This window comes from Pseudochaenichthys georgianus, chromosome 3, assembly GCF_902827115.2.
Source record: "Pseudochaenichthys georgianus chromosome 3, fPseGeo1.2, whole genome shotgun sequence".
Taxonomy (NCBI): domain Eukaryota; kingdom Metazoa; phylum Chordata; class Actinopteri; order Perciformes; family Channichthyidae; genus Pseudochaenichthys; species Pseudochaenichthys georgianus.
The window spans coordinates 35,374,895-35,399,959 of NC_047505.1; the positions used below are offsets into that span (position 1 = coordinate 35,374,895).

General features: G+C 40.1%; 1 protein-coding gene across 1 annotated transcript; it reads right to left on the reverse strand.

The window, feature by feature from the left end:
• Positions 1-445: 445 nt before the first annotated feature.
• Positions 446-25,065, reverse strand: lmo1 (LIM domain only 1). The gene is made up of 4 exons (XM_034108127.2): positions 24,294-25,065; positions 9,882-10,095; positions 2,512-2,637; positions 446-1,227 (listed from the first exon to the last, which is right to left on the reverse strand). The coding sequence occupies exons 1-4, from the start codon at positions 24,313-24,315 to the stop codon at positions 1,122-1,124; spliced, it is 468 nt and encodes a 155-aa protein (XP_033964018.1). The 5' UTR covers positions 24,316-25,065; the 3' UTR covers positions 446-1,121.

A 25,065-nucleotide genomic window follows, 5' to 3' on the forward strand; every position in this document is an offset into this window, starting at 1 on the left:
AATTATTATAGAAACAAAGCTGTTAATCACTTACAGCACATGGTGTTATTTGCAGGAAATTATCTTCAAATGATTCTTTCTCAGTGTTTTCTTTTTTCTTGTTTAAAGATAGATGCCAAAAAAAGTATATCTTGATTTATGTACACAACTACATGTAATAAGCAAAGTCATTGACATGAATTATCATTTGGAGGATCAGCTAAATATTTTACAAGAGTCTTCTGGGAAAAGTACTTTTTATTACAGCTCTGCCCCTCTGTTGCTGATGAGTTCAAATGATCTCAAACTCAATGAGCATTTATTTTCTCTCTAATTTTAATTTATCTGCTATTGCATTTCATTTCCAGGCCGATTCACCCTTTTAATCAGATGGCAATTAGTGAAGCATGACTGACGGAGAGCAGCTTAACACACTTCCTTTCATGACACCTGCACGCTCACAACAACACAGTTTGGAGAAGCATTCTTTTATTCCAAATAAATCTTAAGTAGTTCATTTTAAACAGCATTTCTAATTCCATCAGAACTCTGAAAAATGTAATAAAACGTGTTTTGTTGCATCATGTATTGAAGACTGTCTTCAAATATATTTTCTCTTGCAAAACTTTTTCTAGCATTGCCTTTTTTGGAGACATGATTACATATCAACACGTGAGCCGACTTCCTCCGACAACTTTGGTTTTGGTAAAAGAGAAAAAAACGCACTATATGAACATTTAAGAATCTTTAATTCACACTAGTAATAAAATTGCATTACATTTCATAAAATAAATGTTCCAGTTTATATATACAGAGAAAACAGACTGTACATACCCTCCAATGAACCATTTCTAAAAGGAAATTAAAACCAACCGGAAACAAATTTCACAAAACATACAAGCAATACAGTGCTCAGCTAAGCAGGCACAACTGTACATCAAAATCTGTAACTGCTCAGTGTTGGGGTGTGGGAGGGGCAAAAAGTTGAACATTTACAATAGAGTCCTTAGGGACTGATAAAGGGGTCTTAAAAAGTATTGCAGGCAAGCAGACAGACGCTTGTCTTTTTCCAAGTGCAGCAGAACATCCATTGCGTGTGTAGTTGAAGTGTGGAGCTGATTGTTGCTGCCACCAGGCTCCAACTATTGAACCTGTGTATCAAAGCTTCCATTCAGCTGGCCCTCCTCATAGTCCATTTGACACAAAATCATGTTGTTTTTTAGGAAAAACTTGTCCCCCACGCAAAACCTGTTGGTAGAGAAGCACAAAGGCGGAACTGTTGTTAAAAACACAAGGACGATTTATGTTGCTATTAGACAAAGTGTTTGTGTTTGTGTGTCTGCATGCGTGATCTGACTGGCTGACTCTGCTCTGGCAGTGTAAATGATGCATTTAAGATCAGCAGGTAATGATGGTCCTGTTTGATAGCACACATAGGTTTGATATGTTTCACCTGACGTACGCCGACACTATGCCTTGTCACATTCAAAGCCTGTTTTGATGTTCATCATAAAAGTGTGGCTTAAAATAAAAGTGTATTAAAACCCTATAATTTCAAAGCAAACAGACACAAGCACAGGTCAACTCTCCCCAGCCTGGCAAAATGGCGCTTGCACCAAGGGGCTAACATAGGGTTAGCTTCTTCAAGCACCAGTTTGGTTTCAGTGCCTAAGAATGTTTTTCCTCTGAAGCCTCAAAGTCAATTCTAGAGGGAAGATACCACGTAACAGCCTGCCCTACTGATGTTCTTCTCCATGCTGCTGTTTGTCTGTGTGACACAGTGGAGACTGCTCCGTAATGTGACTGAAGGGGAGTGAAGATAAGAATACGGCCGAGCATAGCTTGGCTTTAGTAATGAGAAAGGCTGGTAAAACGGTCACAGCCATGGCTATGCTGTGCCAGATGAGACCTGCTTCATGTGTACCAGCTGAGTAGAGAGGCTGCAGTCATAATTCCCTTACAGCAGGTGTTCACTATGGTAACTGAATGTGGCCTGCAGAAGGTTAATGGGCTTGTGCTGTGTGGAGGAACAGGGTCACAGCACCCCTGACAAGCATGCAAAGGACGTTCTGCTCCCAGAGTGCTGCCATTACCGACAGTATATTAATGGGAAAAAGCAATATTTGGGTATGTCATATTCTATATGTATCATACCATAAGCTCTGTGCTCAGTCCAATTTCCTAATAGATCCTATCACTATAAAACACCATTTCACACATGTGTAGGTCCGGTCTCCCTTGCTGCAGCACAGTACTTTTTTTTTTTTTTTTTTTAGCTCTCATAGCTCCTAGCAGACATAAGAACACACGCTAATTTTTGAATTTTCTGGCTTAAAAGATTTACAGTTTCAGCCACAAACTGCTTGAGTAGGTAATAATAACCTTTTTTTTTTCTAACTGAGACTTGTTCAGTGGTCTGTTATAATATAATAGCTTTTTCAACAGCTTTTAATATTTAAGCTATTGGCCATTTTATCACTCCCTTTTTTTTCAAAGGCAATGTTGTTGTGCAGTTATGATGCTCATTCTTACCTCTGGTTACAAAGCTGACAGGCAAAACAGTCCAAATGGTAAACATTATCTCTGGCTCTCATCACCATTTCAAAGGCTGGGATCAGTTTACTGCAGGCTGCGCAATTCCCCGTTGTACCAAAGAGCCTGGAAGACAGAGAGCACAGACAGAGATTAACCCACCTTCCCTTTACCTTGATGCAATAAAATAGCAAACAAAAATGTACTGACAGCAGGAACAAAAGCAGAAAAATGCTGCAAAGAAACGAGAACATTGTGAAATCAAAATACATTGAATGTAATGCACAAATCTTTATTGGCACCCACTTGGTATTTGTGTTAATGAGAGTTACAAACATAGATCTTAATTCTCGGCTAATGATCTAATTAAAATGATCACATGGTTTTAATCTCCTTTTTCAAAGAATTTCTTCCACTGCACTAGAGCAATGAAAACAGGTCTGATCAAGCCATTTGAATTGTTGGGTTTTCTTCTTTCAAAACATAAAATACACAATGAGTTCATCCGCAACCAAAGCCAGCTAGATTTTTACACAAGAGACTACATCTTTAAATGTAGTCAAAAGTTTACTTTAAATGTTTTTTTTACAAAGATACAGGCTCAATTGATTCTCTTTGTTCTCTGTCTCCTTTCATTCAGAGCTCCAAGCCTGAGACAGTGTTGGGAGATGCAACCTTGAAGAGTTCACTAAATGTTTCGCAGTGAACAGACCCACTGCTCGAACGACACTGCTGCTTGTTTAGGCTTATTAGATAGAATAGGAGCCAAATGATAAAGGTCACAAACATAGCCAGGAGTCACTGGTGTAGATCTCTTTTCTCCTCCAAGCAAAGAAACCTCAAATGCTTTTCCCAGTCAGATTTACATTTTCATTTTCCAAGCGCCTGCCCCTATGTTTAATTTTTCGATTCCGAAGCACAGATAGATTTATATATTCTGCAGGAGAAGGACCGTTTCACAGCTTTGCAAGAGGGGATAAGGCAACAGCAGATTGCCATTCCAACAGTATGTTCAACACTATTTCTCCAAACTTGTAGGGGCTCAGACAGGAGTCACAGTGTTGATATTCTGCCTCGTTTATGCTAGTCCCATTCAGTTGCTTTCACCTTGTTAAAGAAAGCGCCTGTCCAGCAGCCCTGCTTCTAATTAGGGGCCACTGCCCCAGAGGAGCCGAGAGACAGACACGGAGGGAAAAAGGCAGTTATGTTCCATGAGAGGGATTCACACGGTGCTAAACAGAGACATTGTTACAACTGGTTAGTGTTTCAGTAAAACACTACAGGCTCTCAAACAGTACACAACTGCCACCCACGGGGCACTTTGTAACAAAAATAAGTGACATTTAAAACAAACCACATTCAATATTAGATACAGATATCAGTGCCTTTTGTTTCCATACAGTGTATATGTTTTCTTGGCAACCCTGATTTCCCTAACATGATGTAATGAAGGCTAATTATTTTCCCTTTTGTTTTCTATTCAATTAAAAACATATAACCCACTGCCTAAGACTTCCTGTGCCCTCCTGCCAGACAGGTTTCCACACCTGAGCTTTACACTGGACTGAAGGGTCACAAAACGATGTCTTTCTCTCTCCCTCAGGGAACACAGGCTACAAAGAGCCTGGAGAGCCTCGGTCACTTACAGAGTCTGACATGAAAACACCTACAGTATAACCGCTCGTAGGATTACAGAAACCCTTCTCCATTACACCCCACTGGGCCTCGGACATGGTGCTGACTTGATACATACAGGTTGTGAAAACGCCTGGTGGGGAAGCCCAGCTTGTGGCCGACAAGTTCTACCTTCAGTCAAAGCAGGCTGAGACACCCGTGGCTAGTTATAACCTTTCAGCTACATCTGTATTCTATACAAGTCAATGCTTCAAGTACTGTCTGAACAACCTCATTTCCTTTTTATTATAAAACACACTTTGTTTTTTAGCTCCTCTATAGAGCTGTTTACACAAGCAACTCAAGCTACTGTAGATTTGCTGCATTTGTACTTTAGCCGAGCAGTCATATAGGTTGTTTTTATGGATCTCTACTCTCTCTTAGTGTATATTTGTGCAAAAACATCAAAACAAATCTCGTACATCTGGCCCTTTAAGTCTGACAAGGTATCTTTTATAAAAAATGGGTTGTAGGTTTGATTAGCAAGCCGAAAAGTGTATCAGTTTTAAACTAAAGTAAAAACATTATGCTAAAAGCAAAGAATAGCTTCACGCCCTCTTGGTGGAAGTGCAGTAAAAATGAAGCTACAGTCTGATTTGTGATGAAATATTACAGACAGTTATTTGGCATAGTAAATACATGTCTTCAATCTTCATAACATGAAGAGTTCAAGTGTAATAAAGTGTTCTTTTGTGTAGTCTTGATACTCAAAATGTCACTTAGTGGTAATTACATGTTTGTTCAATGTGCAGACCATTTTTGACATGTTCTACTGTCCAGCACCAAGTATTTATCATCTGGATGTGTGTGCTTTTGTAAAGTAGTTCTAGTTTATTTTGCATATTGTCCCATTTGCGCAGTTCATCAGCCAATAATGAATGTTTCTAGGTTATAACATGCAACAACAACATGCTGCTTAATTGGGATCCTCGTGCTAAAGGATGATTACAGCCAGAGAGAACTGTTCAAACACATTACTCTCTTCTCTTGCTGCTCCTATCAGCATAAGCATCCAAAGTTAAATCATCGCTGCAGCAGTCTCATGAGTAACAGCTGAAGTGGAGCTGCATATAGAAAGCAATGAATGTTTCACACCAAAACATGATCTAGAGGCATTGTAAAGGTCAAGGGATTTGATGTCAGCTGAGAGAATGCACTTTGTGACACCAAGTAAAATAGATGTACACAACAAGTTCCATTCAGGCTTTTCAAAGCAGAGCGAGAGCACACAGGAATGGATTGACCGTGACAGTTATCAAGATTATCTGGAGGTGAAGTATTGACGATACTGAGAAAAACATCTATAGAGAAAAAGTCATTTATACAAGCCTATAAAGACTGTTTCTTACCTTGCTCCTATCAAGAATACAAATAACCATACACAGTATATACTGTACTTCGTGTACACACACACACGCACACACACACACACACACACACACGCACGTACGTACGTACGCACGCACGCACGCACGCACGCACGCACACACACACACACACACACACACTATGTTACTACATTTGCCTCCTCCTTCTTGAAACTTGAATGGCTTCATACATTGTGGATTACGTTTTGAAAAACATTCATTCTTTTAATTTACAATAGATACAATTTTCTGCAGAATTCTCACTTATTGTTCTGACTCATGTCCTGTATTGTAGGAGTGCAGTGGCTCATGCCCTTCAATTTCCATGGTCATTTGGATTAAATAAATCAATATTCTTAAAAGGAAAGTGAAAACAGTTTTTCAGCATTTCTATTTCAATAGAGTTTGAATGGTGACTTCCTAGAAAATATGAGAGTATTGTTCAGAGCTGCCGAAACACACTGAGCACGTACGGTTTTGTAGATCATCAACATTTTACAAAGTGTCCTCTTTTAAAATAGCTTCAGTTGGTTCATTAATTGATTAGGAGCGCTGATTCTGATCCAGTGTATTGTGAAAGCATTCTGGCTATTAATATTTTTAAGCATTTTTCCCATTTCTTTGACTTCACTCGGATAAATTAATGACCCCTTTTATAGTACATAATAATTGCAAGGGCTGCAAAGTGGTGATAGTTTAGTAAAGAAAGTTAATTAGAAAATATATACTTTCTTTAGTTAACTGTTATATATTATTCCAACATTTTTAATGTCTAAACAGTTTATGGTATATAGTTAACAACCACATATAGACATAAATAATGCAGTAATATTCTTACATTTAAGAAACTCAAATTTGAGACTTAAGTCAAATAGCTGTTGTATATAATTATATACTTAAATATTGTATTAAAAAGTCCTTAAACCCTCTCTCAGATTATACTGCATATCTTTGATAACGTGATTAAAAGTATTCATAATTATAATATTTACCTAATTATTTTCATATTTTCTTGTCGGGTAAACGATTACCAGTTAAACAAATAATTGTTTATAGCTTAGGCCTAAAGCCTTTAAAATATTCAATGAACACATCGCTGCCTAATTCCTGTTTGCTACAATCTTCAACAGAAATACTCCTTTAAATAACTCTTATTTTCTCTGTGTGCTGATGTGGGTTGTTGAGAAGAGAGTTTGATGGCAGGAAGGTAAAGAAGTGCAGCTCTCCTTTCTCTGTTATTTAGTTATTACAACCACTCTTTAAAGAAAGGAGGGCCATCTTTAGTTCGTTCAGCTTGCTGCTCTGCTAACATCAAACCTTTAAAGCTCGTACAGAGCATCATCTGCCTCTCTGTGTTGCTTTCCTCGGATAGCGCTGTGGCTCTTGAAGTTTTCTACCTGTTCTCTGAGCTCTTTGAGACTCTTTGAGACTTCCCAGCCAGCACAGAGTCTGTCAGATTTCTTAAAAAGGAAAGCTATTAATGCATGCATCGAATGTTCTGACCCTCCCCAACATTTGCGTCTTTTGAAAATCTGTCTTGCTCAGAGAGGAAGAGCAACTGTTATGAGAGTACAGCAATTGTTAAAGAAGAGAATTGATTTGAAAAATAGTCACATCCAGTGGAGCTATCATCTTCCCCCTGCTATTTCACTGGTTTGTGGATAACTTATAATGTTCATTTATTATCTTGAAAACGTTTTGCTCTTACAGTTAATTATACCCCATTTTGATAAGTGGATGACTATTATGTCCTCTCTAATATATGAAACAGAGGATTAAATGATTTCAGACATCAAGTCCTGATGATCACACCATTACTGAGTGTCAACCCTCTGGTGAAGTTTTGCGATTCTGGGCCCTAGAAATAAAGAAAAACGCCTAATTAATCTATTATTCTAATTTATAATGAAAGAGACTGGACAAGTCGGAAGAAAAAACACTCTTGATACCGGGAAGTGAATGTCGGGGGTATAAGAAACTAAACTATTTGTTGGTGCAATGGTATGGAGGACACTATGTTTGTATCTTAATGTTTGTGTGTGTTCAAGCGTGAGATTCAGGAAAGCGTGAGTGCATTTAATAAGTTGCTAATGCCACTGAAGGACAATCACAGATGGCGCTCCTATACTGTAATAATTAATGTGAGCATGGCAGGGATCCAAACTCTGGAAAATAACCAAAGTGTGTTTGATCCACCCGCTTGTCTTTAATGAAGTGCAGGAGGCTAATTCAGTGCACAGATTTAACTTCAGTACTGCAGGTGAAAGGAGCCGCAGTCTAGCTATACAGGAAAGAAGGAATGAAAAGGAAACGGAGCGGCTGCATCACCTACTTTTAAATCCTCCCGTCTCAAACCGCCTTTTCTTCATACACAAGGCAATGTTTTTAATTTGTTTCATAATATAATTCATCTCAAGCATCTCTAGCCATTAAGTGTTCTGTATTTGTCGCAGGCTGAAGAGCAGGCGGGTGGGATGGATTTCATTAGGCAGTCAGGGGCAGCAGAGGAGCACAGAAAGCTCTCTCTTCCTCTCTCCTTTTTATTCTTATTTTAGTATTCCTTAACTCTTTATTTCATATGTCTTTCTTAGTTTTTCTTACCATCTGTGACCTCTACATTTTGCTGGTCTAATGTGCGAGAAAGCTTTTGCTTCTCCTTCACAGTGCCGGTTACGCACTTATGGCTTGGGGGTTAGGTTGCTGTCCTTTCAGCAGATGTATTTTACCAAGTGAAACTTTAAGCTACATCATTTTTTGGCCTTCTCTTGGTCATTTGCCCATTTATTATTACCTCATCTGCACCATCTGCCCCTTCTGGGGGCAACGTCAGGTCTTAGTGGACCTCTCACTGCATCTTAAAAGCATTAACTTTAGGTGGGAGCTGATGGATGGTAATGGCCTATCTCAACGTAACGTCCCTAAGCGCCTTTCAAGTGGGCTGCGGGCTTCTTCCAGGTCAAAGGAAGAGCTGAGATGTATGTAAAATGTCATGGAGAAACACGAGTGAGGTGGGAATAAAAAACAAGTTGATGAAGACTCTCTTTTAGATTTTTGAAGACATAAGAAAAGATAACTGCTGTTTTTAAATTAGAATAATGAACTGTCAAAAGTAGGTGGTAGTATTAGTATCAGTGATGGAGTAATGGGACAAGTAAGCAAAAGGGAAATGGAGAAAGGGAAAGGGGGAGGACAGGGAGATTTAGGAGGGGGGGCCAGGGCGCTGGCATCCCTAAGATGGCCCCTGGAGGATTCCCTCTCAGATAAATGGTAGGATCTCATTGGGAATGTGACTTAATGCCCAGGAAACGGTCATGTTTAATTTAACAAGCAGATGGCAGGGGCATCTGAGGGGGGGTATACAGAGCCAAAGACACTGATGAAGCAACAAGCCCGCCTGCAGCTTTTTCACAGCAAACAACCCTAAGAGCCGGTCTACTCTATGACAAAGTCTTCTGTGTTGATGTCAACATAGAGGAAACATATGATACATTTTAATTTGAATAAATTACATTTGAATTATATTGCATGCTTATTTTTGTAGAATTTGTTGTTAATTAAGTGAATAGATCCACCTGATAGTGTACAGTAACTTTCAATGTTTAAAAATCATTAACAAAAGAGATATTTTAATATGATATATGATATGAAAACAACCTTGTGAAAGCACTGCTTATATTCAAACTGTGACTAGGCATTTCATATTCTGGATGCAGTCAAACAGAAATATCATGACAGCGTGACTCATGTTTTGATAGTTGCACAAGAATTTGTATAAGTTATATAGTATTGCATTTTTAAGAGTTAAAAATGAGGAGACGCTCCGCTACTAAAACGTCCCAAATGTTCCTTTTTTCTGTATAATAGGATTGTGTTCAAGCAACATAAACCAACGTTACTTTCTGCTATATGCATTCTGTAGAGAATATCACAAGAAACACTATAAACATAATGTTTTGATGTGATAGACATCTTTGCATGAGTAAGGTTTAGATATCAGTACTGTTTCTGTGAATTTGAGCCACATGAAACCAGGGCTGCAGCTCATTTTTAGATCGTGCAAAATGTCAGTTCCTCAAAGCCTTAAAATGTTGTCTTTTGATAGTCTGAAACACAAAGAAATGTAGCTAAATGTTATAGAAAATAGAGAAAATTCTCCATATTTGATGAGCTTAGAATCACCATCTTGATTGGAGACTCCAAACGGTACCAGGAGGTATAAAACCCCCCACAAAAAAACCTTTGTGATTCTTTCATGTCACAGAGCTCTAAGGATGACATGGCTTTTGTGTTTGTTGTGAGTGGAGAGAGGTGATTGTGTGTCTTTCTTGCCTCAGGTAGTCCCTGCGACAGAGGATGAGGTTGGCTTTCGTGTACAGGGTGGAGCCCACCTCCCCCAAGCGGCAGTCACAGCAGGCACATTTGAGACAGTCCTCATGCCAGTATTTGTCCAGGGCCTTGAGCAGGTAGCGGTCTTTAATCTTGCGATTGCAGCCGGCACACCCCTTCTGTTTCCCTTTGGGCTGGACGGAGAGCATGGGCACACCTGTAGTGATAAGGAGACAAACAGCCATGCGTGATTTACGGCCCGGGAACACGAGTGACTTTTCATGTTCTCTTTTTGATAAGCCTGCTACTTCTCCAGGCGTCTAAGCCTGGCCTCGCGCGTGGCCACAGCGCGCTGCCTACCTGCTTCATATGCATTAAAGAAAACATTCTTCCATGTAGATAGGCTCACAGGTCACATTGCACTACAAAGACCTCACTTACTTGTTCCACTCAGAACATGCTGTAATACAAAAGTTACATGAGTCACTTGCAGCGGGTTTCAGAGGAAGGGGCATGTCCTGTGTATTTCTGAGGATAAAAGACACAATGTTTATTTTGCTTACTGAGGTATTTACAGCGTGCTGAGTAGTATGTTAGTTACCTGCCATTTCATCAAGCCCATTTCCCTCAACTGTCTACAGCTGTAAAAGCTCCTCATGGGCTTTGTTTGGTATAGATTAACATTAACCTTTTAAAAAGCCTCTGACCACAAAAACGTTGCTACCAGACCCCAGTGAGATATGTTATGGCCTAAGTGCCTTTTAGCATACACTCACTCTCTGTGTTTCATACACACACACAGACTCTCTCACACGGTTGCACACTCAAAACCACAAACACACACACAGTGTTCCCTACTCAGAGCATTACAGCCTTTCCTCCTTTTACACTTATCTGTACTCATGTGTCGGCAACGAGCGAGCCTAAGTTACCAAACGCGCAAATTGCCCTGCTGTCACGCAGGTCCCCTTTAAGCGTGCCTTTTAGCCTCCTAAAGGACAAATAAAGTCCATTTAATAACTGCACTAAACACTAATAGTCTATGTGTGGCTGACATTTGTGTTTGGACTAAAAGCCCCCCTCAGGCCACTGCTGGTACAGAGACAGGGGCGCGCAGCTCCCCTCTGTAGCACTAACAGGTCTGCCACAGCTGAAAGCACAAGACAACAGCTCTTAAGACACTCTCTCACACACTGAGCTATTGATCCATCTAAAAGAACACACAGTGGACGCCACTTGCCACTCTACTTTCAAAACACATTTCTCTCTCTCTAAAAAAAAGACCGGACACTCTGCATCACAGGGGGTTAGGCCAGCATTTTGTATGTGTGAGTATAAAGGCCCATTTAAAAGACACGTTGCACTGAGTTATGTACAAATGTCACGGTGTTACTGTTGCACTTTAGAGATGTGCAGTTGTACACTTTGCCCCGATCAGATAAACTTTATTCCATTTCATCAGGAGGAAAGTATGCACAGTTTTAACAATGTTACGTGTAGATGGGGTCATTCTGTAGTTGGAGCTGCTGTTTTACTGTAACGTCTGTAGTTTGATTTACACAACCTCAGCTGCAAGCAACGGCTTCACTCTGAGCACTGTTTTTCTCTCTGCTGTCAAGTTAGTTCTCTTTCACAAAAACATTATACCACGTTTCAAAGAACTTCTTCGGAACAGAAAAGCACATGTTCTCACTCTCTTTCTGTCTCTCGCATTTGCACACACATATCTGCACACCTAAATGGACTCACAAAGTACCTTATTTGATCCAGATTTGCTCTGCAGTTTTTGGCCATCCACACATCAATAATGCTATAAATGTAATATAATTAGCATGTCCCCTTTTTAAAAAAGGGGTGCGAGAAATAGGAGAGCTTGTTAGTCAAATGTATGGCTTTGGTTTATATGTCAGTAAGTGCTCTGGTGCCGGTGAGCCGTCTTATTTCTTTATCAAAAGTGGAAAGGAGAGGCTAATTGGTCCGGTGCTGCTGATGGGAGCCATCAATTAGTGTTCTACCTGCCCTCCAGCTCCCTCACCTCCCTCCCTCTCAAAAACAGGCCCCTTGAAGCTGGCACATTAGGATCACAAAACCTGCTATAAATACCAATGTTCAGTGTAAATGAAGCTAAAAAGCTTCAAATTCAAGCCACACTGGCTAAGGGCGGACTCTTCTACCTGCATTTCATGGCTTGTTAGGGGAGCTCTCTGCAGGTATGCCAACAGTGCTCGCCTGACAGCCTTCTACAGAACTAAAAACAGTCTTAATGAGGAGAGAGGAAATGTCTGTGTGTGTGTCTGTGTACATGTGTGTGCTTCTGAGCCTGTGCAAAGAAAAAGAAAGGAGTTGCTGCAACTCCCTCGGGGATCACAAAAAACTTTAATTTGCCTTTTATGACACCTAATTAGTTATTCTACTCAAATTCTTTGCTTTAAATAAGAGAACTAATTGTACAAAAAGGTCGGACCCCCACCTCCAGAGAACTACTCCTAATTGGTTGAGACCACCACCCGCTACACACTCTTTAAACATATCACGTTTGTGTTTTACATCACGTTTGAAAAGGCCAAGGCTTAACCTATCCTGGAAGTACCGCATGCTGCTTTACCCCTCAATTGGATGCACACTTTGTTGGAAACCCTGCTCAGCATCATCAAAGTCACAACAGTGAGTCTGACACTCGTAGCTTCATGCTAACGTCCTGGTTCTTCAGTCTTCGGCTGTGAGAGAGATGTCTCAACGCAGGAATGCCTAATGTCTGCTGAATAACCAGTACACACATTCAACTGACACCTCCTTTCTTGAAGCCTTTGCAGGGAACACACATGGGTTTGATGTCTCCTACCAAAGCAGCCTCTAGCTTAGTAGTGTAGCAAGCACTCGCTCAAACCCACTAAACAAAGAGCAGTGACAGAAAAAAAACGTGTGTGTAAAGTAAATGTCTTTTCAATTCCCTTAATGCCACGAGACATTTTCTTGCACCTGTCACCACTCCCGGCGCTATGTGAAACTGTGGAGTAGAACAGTACCTCCCATGCTTTCCACCTCCCAGAAAGAAAAGCTGCATTATGAAAGGAAGCAGCAGACTAGGAGGCACTTAATCCAATCCATTTAACAGATACAAGTGCCACTGACCTTCCAGTGTCATTTGATGTCACCAAAAGCAAGCCTCTCCACATCACGATTCATCCTCAAACAAGGGATGCATTTTACCCCTCAAAGTGGAGAGACAGCACTTGCCCTGCCAAATATTCTTCCTGAGAGAGAATTTAATTTGCCATTAGTACTGTGTGTAGACGCCTGTCATCTTTCCCTTCTACATCCATCTACTTTCTTTGAGATTGCATCTTTCAAGAATATGTACAGTTAGTTTTTCTCAGCCCAAGCAGTCTGTCAGAGCCTATATTTTCTATTATCGAGATAGCATCCGATTTCTATGTTACCCCATTTGGTCTTCACAGCTATCAAAAAATCACATCAGTCCGCTAACCTTTTTGATATATAGTGTGCAGTGCACTCATGGAATTGTTTGACATGAGAGAAATGCAATTATCACATGCCCTCAGAATGGACAGGAGTGTGTAAAAGAAAGCTGATTTCCACCTTTATTCTATCATTACCACTAACATGTTTGGTTGCTAAGAATGCAGGTGCTGTATACAGTACTGCAAAAAGGTTTCCTATGAGTTCCTGGCCCATTATCCATGCTGTGTCAGGTCATGCAAACTAAAAGATTGGTTAATAACTTTGCTTCAACTGCAGAACCAGGAAATAATAATAACCATAATACAAATAATTCATGCTAATAGTCTGTTTTTGCTGTGAAATAGTCTAACTGTATGTGCTGAAGCCTGCAACCAATTATTTGTATTGCTGATTAATCCGCCAGCAATTTTCTAGATTATTTGAATATGTGTTTTGTACAAAAGTAAAATTCTTATTTCCTACAAGGCATGGCCGTTTGTGGATCCTTTTATACAATATGATGCAACAGCTAATTGGTGGATATTTTTCTTGAAAAATTATTCATTGATCATCAAATTAGATGCAGATTTTTTTTCCAAACAAATTGATTAATCATTGCAGATATACTGCTAGAAATACTCATCACATCTTTTGACCAATCTGAAGTCAAAACCAAAATATTTTCAATTTGCTAACAGAACTGATTAATAAATTATCAAAATACTAGCAAAACCATTTTTATGTTGCCCAGCTTGTGAGTGCACACAGCAAGATTGTCAGGAAATTGACTCACCATTGTATACTACACCACACACATGATCCCAAAGGAGCAGCTGCTCTTACAGGCTCTCAGCCGTAATGGTAGAAGGGACTGTTACATCTGATTCTGTGTTTTGTTAAATGTCTTTTGATCAATTAAAAGCGCTGACGCCATGGTGTGATGCAGACGCTGCTGGTTCATGGGGAGGTAAAGGATCTTGATGAGAATCACTCAGCCTTCCTGACACATGGGGAGGGAGGCAGGCGTTCAGAAGCTGGGAGCTGGCCCTGGGTGGGCCTCCTCTCAGGGGCCCCTATAATTCCAAATCCCAGCTGCAGTGTATAATCCACCAGCGTGTTGAGTACACAGACTTGGAAGCTCAGGGAAATTAGATACTACATTACTTACTGATTGCATGTTTGCAAAAACAAGTGCATTTGTCCTCGTCATCATCATCATAATCATCATCCCTATCACCTCATTTGAAGCACTCCACACATTAATGGCCTACTGTATGATGAATCTATAAGATGCTGCATGTGGTTACCAAACTACTGCATGTCAACACTGCATTACTGAATGAATCATTTAAATACATATTGAAATACAAATTATATTAAAAACAGAACATAACAGGGGCAGTGGAAAATCCCAAATGGAACTATAATAACAAACCTCTCGGCAACTCTGCAGTTACAGTAAGCTGCGGCGGTTGATTTCTCTTTTATTTTTCAGCCACTACTGTAAATGCCGTGGCCATGGCAATGCCTAATAAAATGTGTGCCTAGGCCAAGGTGTCTGCCACTAAGGTTAATAGGGATCTCATGCAGATGTCTTGCCATTGTGTGCATGAATCAGCCCCTTTCATTCAGCGCCCGTCATCGCTGTAATTGAGCCCATAGACATGTTTCTCTATTGCCAAGACAAAATACAAGACATCTGGTAATAACATCAGCTGGAATACACATGCCCGCTGAAAGCAGACTGATGAGTGTATTCTGAATGATAAGCAAAATAAACACCACTGATTCATTGTGTCATTCATGTTCCTATCCTACGCTGGAGCATATGCAAGGAGTAAAAGAAAAGATATGCATGAACACACGCTCACAGAGAGAAACACAGTCTCTCTCAAATTAGGTAGTTTCTTACAAGGCCCAAGTCAATATTACATTTCATACCGACTGTGTTTTTTTCTCATAGTTTGCTGTAAGAGCCTTCTATGTAACTGTACGGCTTGCTACATTTCCAGATGGTTGTGTATGAATGCTGGGGTCTGTGAGGTGATTTCTGGGACTGTATGCACGCTATGAATATGACATAATTAACACCCACAGTAAGTGGGAGGGAGAGCAGACAGGGCTGGTGCGGATGAGGAGGGGACTGTTCATTAACAAGATGCACTCTCGCAAACTTTGCAGCTTGCTGTGGCTAATAAGCCCCGGTGAAACGGAGCCCAGCCGTCCCTTGCATTGACCCTGGCACTGCCCAGGATAAAGGAGGGTTTTGTCTCCTGGAATAATTGCTCTTTTCACATGTTACAAGTGTCCTGACCCCCACGGTCGGCAGCCACTTTCCCTACCATAATTACTCCTGATCTGCTCCAAATGAGTCAGCCGCATTAGGGCTGCAATAACACTGGCCCAGCTTCAAGCGCGGCATGGGGAGTCTCAGCAGAGCAGCCTGGAACAGGACTGCCTTTTCTCTCGGCCCACGGCCATTTCCATCACGTCAGAGGTGCATTTCTTACACTTGAAGTCAGCACGAAGGCCCTGGGCCCTTTTCTGAGGCTTACAGAAGGCATTGTTAGCTGCTGGTGCTCACTTCTCACTGTGGTTTTGGCACCAGACTCCATCCCAATTAACAGAAAACTTCATTAGGGTGTTTTTTCCACACTTTTCAGCCCCCTATTATTTTTAATTTATTCACATGGGGTTAATTAAAAGAAATGTATCACAGAGATATGCAACAGCTTTCTAATTAAATTCATTGCAGCTTTTTTTTTTTTAAGACATGAAACTGGCAGAGTTTCCAAATTATTACAGAAGGCGACTTGTTCCAACACTTGGTTGCTCAGTACTCTATGGTGAGATTAGAGCTCTGCAAGGTAAGCTGTCAGAGAGGGAGCAGGAGCAATGGGGCTAGGAAATGAGAGTGAGGGGAAAGATGAATGAGGAGGAGGAGGAGGAGAAAAGCTCAAACATGCATGTCTTTATCATGCAGGGTTACCTCAAATAAACCCATGAGAGCTTTTAAAGAGGGAGGATGTCGAAGTGTTGACACAGCAAGCAGAGGATTTGGTAATTCTTCTAGCCAATCAATTGTGGCTGTACTTGTGTTGTGCTTTGTCTGGTGTTGCTCTGAGGTTTTTATATTTTGAAACCTGCCAATTTAATGTCAATAACCATGAATGCATCTTCATTTTTTATACAGCCTGAGATTGAATAAAGAAAAAATCAGTCTACTCTCAAACTACATACTTTTAAACTTTGATAGACAGGGCAATCTTATCTGCCACTTTGTGATTCCTGGCAAAAAGTAAACTTTGAAAAATAAACCATTAGACCTGTCTCAGCCACCTTCCGCCATCTGGACAGAATAATGCACAAACACTTTAGTCCACATTAAAAATGCATTTGAAGAGGAATAAAATTAGCCCTCTAAAGTTTGTGTCACTCATGAGGTCAGGAAGTGATGTACAAAATCCTCCCCACTCCCCAGCAATTACTGCACACTTATTATTTCAAAGGATATGCCAGGAGACAGGTGTGCCATTCAGGGTCTTCAGTGTGTTGAAAATGGAGGGGAAGAAGGAACACCATACTGCGGTGCACTGTGTGAGGCTCTTTAATCTTGAATAATGCAAATTCCCCACAGGGGGCAGTTATTTGGCAGCACTGGTCTCATTCAAGCACCCACTCCCACACCTGATGGGGTAAATAATTAGGGAGGTTGGTTGAGTGCATTTAGGGAACAGATCTTCATGAAGACGGGGAGGGACTCAACTGCCTCATGGAGTACAGCCTGTCCTTAATTTCAGAGAGAGGACTGTTGTAGATGTCATTTGATGTTTCTTTATGAAAATAGCTTGATTTTAATGAAGTCCTTTTAACACTTTTATTATTTAATTACCTCAAAGACCTGGGCATGTTCCTAAAGGAGTAATTATTGTTACTGGCTAAAATCTAATAGCAATTCAACTATAGAGGACTGGTCTTATGATGAAAATGAAAAAAGGTGTAACTTAAATTAAGGGCTCTCAAGTTTCAGTTTAATGCTGCGTTCGGTGGGAATATGTGTGGATGGCAGCTGTCATTCGCCTTTGAATCTGTAGTTGCCATCAGCAAAGTTAAGAACTGATTAAATCACCAACTTCAATATCCAAAACCTAATCTACCAGCTTTAAGAGGGAAATAACTCCCCCCCCCTCCCATCCCCTTTAATTACATACTTGAATTAGCTATTTAAGATTTTATTTACTGAAGGTCCTCCAATAAAAGATTAGTTTTCAGCAAGTCGTATTGAAGAGAAGGCACCACAGGCTTTTCTATTTGCCAACAAGATAGCTTTAGGCTTATATCTTAATAAAGCGTGGTCCCTCAGTCCTCCTTTGGATTCTTATACCACGAAGCAGCTCTTAGCAGCTTTTATAAATGCATGTGGTATTTTGTTTTTGAAGAAAAATAGCCAAGTAAAGGTAATTTGAAGTCCGATTACAACTACTAATTGTATGTGAGGGTGCTGCAAAACAGAACAACTGCTAGGTATAGGGCAGGGGTTCTCAAAATGCGGCCCGCGGGCCAATGGCGGCCCTCGGAAATATTTCTGGCGGCCCGCGATAGTTAATGTGACACGCTGAAATGCATGCGTTATATTTTAATCCTCCATTGTTGTATCTAGTAAGAATTAGAATGGAATTTAAGAATGGTAAAACTGCGCCCCCTGGGTTGTCATTCCTAAATTATGAATGACAGCTTGTGGAAAGTTTGCTAGACTACTGGTTGCATGGCAACTAGGCATCTCGCGAGTTGCGGTAATTGGTTAGTACAATAAATAAAGGATTTGTTTTGGAATTATTTTGTGTTCCGTTTTTTCTTGGGCGGCCCTCAATCCAATATTGGGTACCTACATTGACCCTCACTCATCAAAACTTTGAGAACCCCTGGTATAGGGCAACACAATACCAGATGTCCAGTAACATTTAAACAATTTATGGTTTAACTCCTGTAAAGTTCACGTCATTGCACTTAACATCTTTGTATCCTCTAACTGGGAACCTGCATTCTAAGAAGAAGGAAAATGGATCAGAAATGAAAAGAGAAACTTATATTAAATCTCTGTCTGTGATGCATCAAAGATCACAAAGCTTTAACTTGCAGAGGATAGCCAAAGCTATGTTTTGACATTGCAGAAAACTGAAGACTGCAATGGGAACAGAACCATTTTAAAGATATTTACAGCTAAACAAGACTGGAAGTCTAAAAGTCCCGCTAGCAGCCCCTAGAGGCTGTGCTGCTTCTTACACCCACAAGAACAATCAACCCTGTCCTCCTCAGAGCCACACTCACACAGGCAGGGCCAAACATTTTTTTAAAACACTTGGTAGCAACAACCAGGGCTTTTGAAAATGGGAGAGGTACATGTAGCATTGGCAATAATTCCTGCTGGCACTGTGATGTGTGCACTACAGAAAGGAAACAGAAGGCATTTCCCTTCGTTCATCGTAGACCGATGCTAATCAAAGCAATCAACACCTTATTAACAAAACCTACAAGCACATTAATGGATGTGCTTGCTCTCACATGGCTCCACGTTCACCTTTAACTGCAAAAAGCTGATTAAACACATATATCATGTTCACATTTAAACATGTGTCTACCTCAAAGTCCCACATAGTTTTATATTCCAATGTGAACAAATATCCACATATAGCTAGACCAATAAATGGCTTATCGGCTCAAATATGTAGATAATAACTCATAATGCATTTTAGGTAAAAGATTAATTTGGAAACGGTGTCTCGATAATATACAGTAGTTGCGCTATAAGAGAGCCCTAACACATGTATTATTCACATGTAACATGTCCTGCTCAGTAAGTATCTAAATCACCTTTCTTTAAAAAATAAAACATTAAATACATTATACGGAAATGGTCAATATATTGTGAGTGAGAGATGTTTTAAATATTTACATTGGTATCAGCTTTAAAAAAAACAGCATTGTTCCGGTTATATTACACACAAACATGCATATGTATAAACACCTATACTGCCTTTCATTTAAATGTGCATCATGGGACTATTTCAGTGGGGATTAGACCTGTGTAATACTGAATTAATAATAGTAAATAATGTTGCATTTTGTCACAGGAAAGCATTTTAAGACATGAGTGCAATTATGAGTTGAGATTCAGTTCATGCATGAATAATGCACCATAGTAATGAAATAAAACATATAAACATTAATGTTTCTTCTGGGTCTAAAATCCTTTCAAATATGTCGTTTATGCTGTGTGTGTCTGAATTTCTCTAGGGATTAACTGTACAATGTGCTAACATTGCCTTAGAGTGTAACAGGTGACATGCTATTTCCTTGCTGAATGTTAAATATGTGTATGAAGCTTCCCTTCAGTAATGATCTTTGCAATTTTGACTCTAAGCTGCCAAATAACTACAGCTGGTGACATGGTAGTTTTGACATCTGCTCATCTCAAGAACTTTGCTGCATGTCATTCCCCTTTCCCATCTTCCCTTTCTTCTGCACTAAGCCTACGGTGACAGAAGAAAGGACAAATTATTTTCGAGCAAGCACAGAATACGCTTTACAGAGTGCATCAAAATGCTTATCAAGTCAGAACGCGGTAAACAGATAAAAAAAATAGCTCTGTGTGAAAAAAGTGATGAGATGTTGCCGGAAGTGTGCACGTCTTTTGTTGCGGCATCAACGTATGAATACTTTTTGCCCCCACATCAAGATGAGTGTAGTGACACCTGCTTTCAACAGGTTCAAATGGATGCATAACTAACCATACACTGTTTACATATGTGGTGTGTCATGGCCATTAAAGATGGATTACATGTTGTTTAAAAAATACAGTAATACCTTAATACCGAGTCACTGGCTATGGAGGAGGTCATTTGTGTTTATTTGTTTTCGGCGAGAATTGTGTTTTGCCTATAAAAATGTCTTGTTTGCATTTTTCTCAGAGCTTGGGATAAATCATTAGGTTTCTCTAAGATGTTTTTTTTCATTATCAATTCATCCCGGTCGAGCCGTTCGTTGGTTTTGTAAACTGTTTCATTGTAACATTACGTGTTACATTACACATGATGTGTGTATGCCTTCCGAGTTTCTTATTTGTACATATCATTGTCAATATGGAATCTTTATCTCTGCAATCTTCACTGTTCTCACTCACAACTCAATAAACGAGAAATTCTTCATGACATTGAAACAACTATTTAAAGTGAATAAAAGGGTCAGCCTTTGGACCATACAACAGGGATTGTACGTTCCCAGTGATTCATGTTGTACCCTGATCTTGTGGTGAGAATTTGTGTGATAACATGGTTAGCATGTGTCCTCTGGTAATAATAAAAGAGATGCTCTTACAGCGCTAAAGTGCATAATTGAGTTTGTGTGGCACTCTAATGAGTGCAGCCATTTACATCAAAGGCAGGTGGGCGCGCTCGCTAACACGTGTCTCTCAAGTCTCAATTCAGTCCCTTTGAATTCCACTGAGATTATGGAAAATGATACAGAACTTCAGCACCCGTACATGTGAAACTATCGGTTCTGATATGGATCTAAAGGTTTAGTGGGGACGGACAAAATGGTCTCCAGTGAAGAATCTGCATTTTTCACATCAGAAACAGATTACACTGAATGAAACGGCTGAAATGGTATGCAATGTTGTGGTAATTAATGAGAATAGCTTTAGTATAATGCACTGAGGGAGAAAATGATACTGCATGTCAATGCATCGTGCTGAAGATAACGTTATTATCACCTAAGTATCATCTATGTTTTGGTATTATATTGTGCACATGGGCTACACTCGGTACTGTTTAAAACTTCCACCTTTGACAATCTATGTTTATCTACAAATTAGAGGAGTACTGTAAAGTCCATAGAGGTGCTTCTAATAAAGCTTTTAGAAGAAACGGTAGTGACTTTAGAAATATAAAAAATGAAGCAATGTGTTTGTAATATTGTTCAGGCCCCAGAGCACAGAGACGAGACATCATTTCAATATTTAAAATTGGCAAGTTTAATTTTAAAGTAAGAGCAAACCAATAAGCTGAGAAAATAAAAAATACGAGGGAGAAGATTGCATTCCTTTGGAAAAGTGAAAAGACTTAAGGAACATATAAAAGTAATCTCAAACTGGAAATTAGAAATCAACCCTCAGAAACCAAATAACAGAAAAGATATACCGTCCACTTTCTAAATCAATAAAACATCGCTACGAGACAGTATTACTATGGTAACACCGGTAAAGAATGAAGTAATTCTTATTATTTCAAAATAAAAATTGGAGCCTGAAGCCCAAGTTTTATTACAGCAGCCGACAGATCACTAGCCTGTATTCATCTGAAGCGTTGCTTTTCAATCACATGCTTTATGAATGTACACATTTCACTGGACAGGATGATAACAGGGTCATAAATTAACAAGCAAAGGTAACGAGAAATGTATCAGTAGATGAATGATATCTCTTCTGCTCAAGTCTGCACAGAGTATACTATAGTTGTGTTAATGTTCAGCAAAAATGTGCTTTCAGTGTGCACCCACTTGCTTCTCCTGCACTTATGAAGAAGGAGAGAAAATGGCTGAGTTGCCTTTTCCTCTCAAATTAGACGCAAATTGGAACTTCATATCACAGGGTGAAATAAAATGTTGACACAGAATTTGGTACATGTGTTGCTATTCATTACCAACTATGACTTGCGTATTAAGGTTATTTCACAGAGCAGTGCCTGTATTCCTTTTACAGTCCTCCTCCGTGCTGTCTGACTCAGTGCTTTACCAGTAAGCGAATATTATAAGATAATAACTGCAGCATCTGCGAGTATGGTGATAGGTTTACGCTGTGTATTTACCTTGTGATGGACAGGACAGAAGACATGTGCAGGAACATAGAACTAATTAAAGAAATCTTTTAGTCTTGGTTAGAGACTGCGATCCGTTTAAGATCCTAAAATAAACGTTTAAGAATAATACTGTGGGAAATGGTTTGTAACAGGCACTTTTTTTTCAATGGAGCTTATATAGGGGTCACATATTAATTTGTGGTTATTGCTTTTGTTGCACACATTATTCCAGACTTTAAAAAATGTCAGGGTTCAGTCTTGCAAACAAGCAGCAGCATTACTTTGTTGCCAACTAGGATGGGAGATTTAAACAAGAGACCAGACACACTCAAGATCAGTTTTATAGGCCACATAAGGACTTAAATATGAACACTTAAGCACTGCGCACAAACAAACACAGTCATAATAGTGAATCAATCAAGAGGAACAGACAGTAATCATACACATACACCCATGTGGCTACCTAAAACACTAACCCACACCTCCCTCTCTGCATAAGCACACATTTATTTGTGCAGGCACTAAGTGGATACATTAGACAAGAAGGTTTGAATTGACAAGCCTATAACTTTAGAGCAATAAACGCTAAGAGGCACCACAATGAAAGAGACCAGATCTAGCAGCTCTGTTGACAACCTGGCCAAAAATGCTGGAGCTGCATGTCGGGTCCAGCAAATAAAGGGTGAAGCTTTTAGGCAATGAGCAGCAGGTGATCTCAGCTTTTCTGCAAGTCCTAATGCTCCTAAAAGCCACTCTCCCTGGTTCTGTAATTGGGCATCAGTAGTTAATGTAGTATTGACTGCATTACATGCTCCTGTGCATCCTTTCCCACTAATGCCATTTGCATCACCTTGTACATTTACCATATTGCTTAGCCAATAACTGTTAAAAGCAATCTGAATCATGAATCATATAGGGAACTTTTAGCTAGACAGACATCCAAAGGAGACAATTTACAGTTGAGTTAATTTGGGTACATTTGCAGCGCGACATGGATTCAGCCAGACAGACCAATTTATGTCTCTGCCGCAATCCTTTTATTGGTTTTTAGACGTGTAAGTGAAAGGATGCTCTGCTAAGAGATATGAAATATCCATTTTCAAACATAAATAATGGGTTACGAATGCATCCATTACTTTCAGAGGAGGACGAGCTCAGGATAAAGTCAAATTTGCAAAGGCTATAATACTGTTCTTTGAATAACAAAACAAAAAGATATGTGTTTTAAGGTTAGTGGAGGTTGTCATTGTGCATGTCAGCAGGTGGTCAGCAAAACAACCCCTTCAAATACCCTTAAAGATAGAAAAAACATCACACAATAACTTTTTTTTCAGACAACATAAACCCCTTTAGTATTATATCACCATTGAAATATGATAATCATGCTGTTTAAATGTATTTAAATGAATACACAGTAAGCACCATTTAGACCTGAATGTGATAAATGCACTGCACATCTCAGAATCAGTTTAATCCAAAATAGGACGTCATTAGAGGCGAGTTTGATTTAAATTAAAATTAATTAGATTGCCTCACCCATTAACCTAAATACATTGAAATAGATAAGTAATGCAAGTAGGCCTATTTGGATGGAAAGTGAGCGAGCGTTCCGCGGCGCTATCCATAATTTGCAATCAAGTTAAAAGCACTCTGCTGTCATCTCCCATCCCGTGGTGATGTCAAAGGCTGCCTCGCTAACTTCACAGACGCAAAAAGCACTTAGAGGAGGAAAGAAAAGAGGAGCCACATGCACTGCAGCGTCTGTGGACTATCCTCAAACTCTGGCTCACACATCAAAACGCTCCACACAAATCTGCTCTAAATAAACATGCAACTATCTTCCGAACTGAACTGCAATTTGGCAGGGGCAGTTTATTTGTGCACCTTAACTTCATGGTACAGAAAGCAGCCACAGTGTTCTTTGCGAAAACACCGACCCGGCCTGTCGTGACTAAATGGGATTGAAAAGCCGATATAAAGCGAAGGCTGTGGGTGCGCAGGGTCCGGGGCGACAGGAAACACTTAACGTGTAAAATGTCAGTAGTTTGCCGTGTTACTCCCCAGGTCATAGCATACTACGGTGGGAGATGTTACTCACCCTCTTCCTTGTCCAACACCATCGTCCTGAGGAACGAGGAGTCCTTCCCCGGGCGATCCGTCCTCGGCTCCAGCAGGCTGCACTGCTCGCTCTCTCCCAGCTTCTCCTGGAAATGGCTTTGAAACGCGCGGCTGACTAGACTACGCCTCGATAAACCAAAACCCTGGAAAGATGAATTTCCGTGTGCACGTTTTCTTTCTCTCCTCCTATCAATACTAATTCATACGCGAAATACGGCCAGATATGCGGCGAGATCCGCCTATCCGGACTGAACTGTAATGCAAATAAATAGCGATCAAACAGCGTTGGTTGCTCTTGATAAATTCCATGCGAATTAAAAGAGGCAAAACAATGAAAAGCGATATAAATCTAGTGTCGCCTGTATCTAACTGTGCACACACGGACAGAGCAGACGCTCAGACTGAACGGCTGAGCTCTCCTTCGCTGTTAATATTCTCTCTTTCTGGTTCTCATTTGCTCCGAGACAGCAACTATATTCAAACAAATCCAATTGCAAATCTGACAACTGCTAAAAGCAAACTCACGCCACCTCTCTCCCAGTTTATGTGCCGCGCTCGCCTCTGCTGCTACTGAATAAATGCGCGCAGTTTCCAGAGACCCTCGGATTCCCCTGTTAATTAAATCAATTCATTATGCTCAGATCTGATTAGCAGCCCTTCCCCCCTCTTTGAATCAATTATTCAATACACAAACATAATTGCTTGTGCCAGAGGTGTCTAAGTATTAGCTTATTTAACTCCAAGGACACTAA

Excerpts from the sequence above, each read along its gene's own strand:
- lmo1 (XM_034108127.2), bottom strand. The coding sequence starts at position 24,315 with ATGGTGTTGGACAAGGAAGAGG. Across the intron at positions 2,638-9,881 it reads TGTCGCAGGGACTACCTGAG|GCTCTTTGGTACAACGGGGA; the intron begins GCAAGAAAGACA and ends TCTGTCTTCCAG. Across the intron at positions 1,228-2,511 it reads TGTCAGCTTTGTAACCAGAG|GTTTTGCGTGGGGGACAAGT; the intron begins GTAAGAATGAGC and ends CTCTACCAACAG.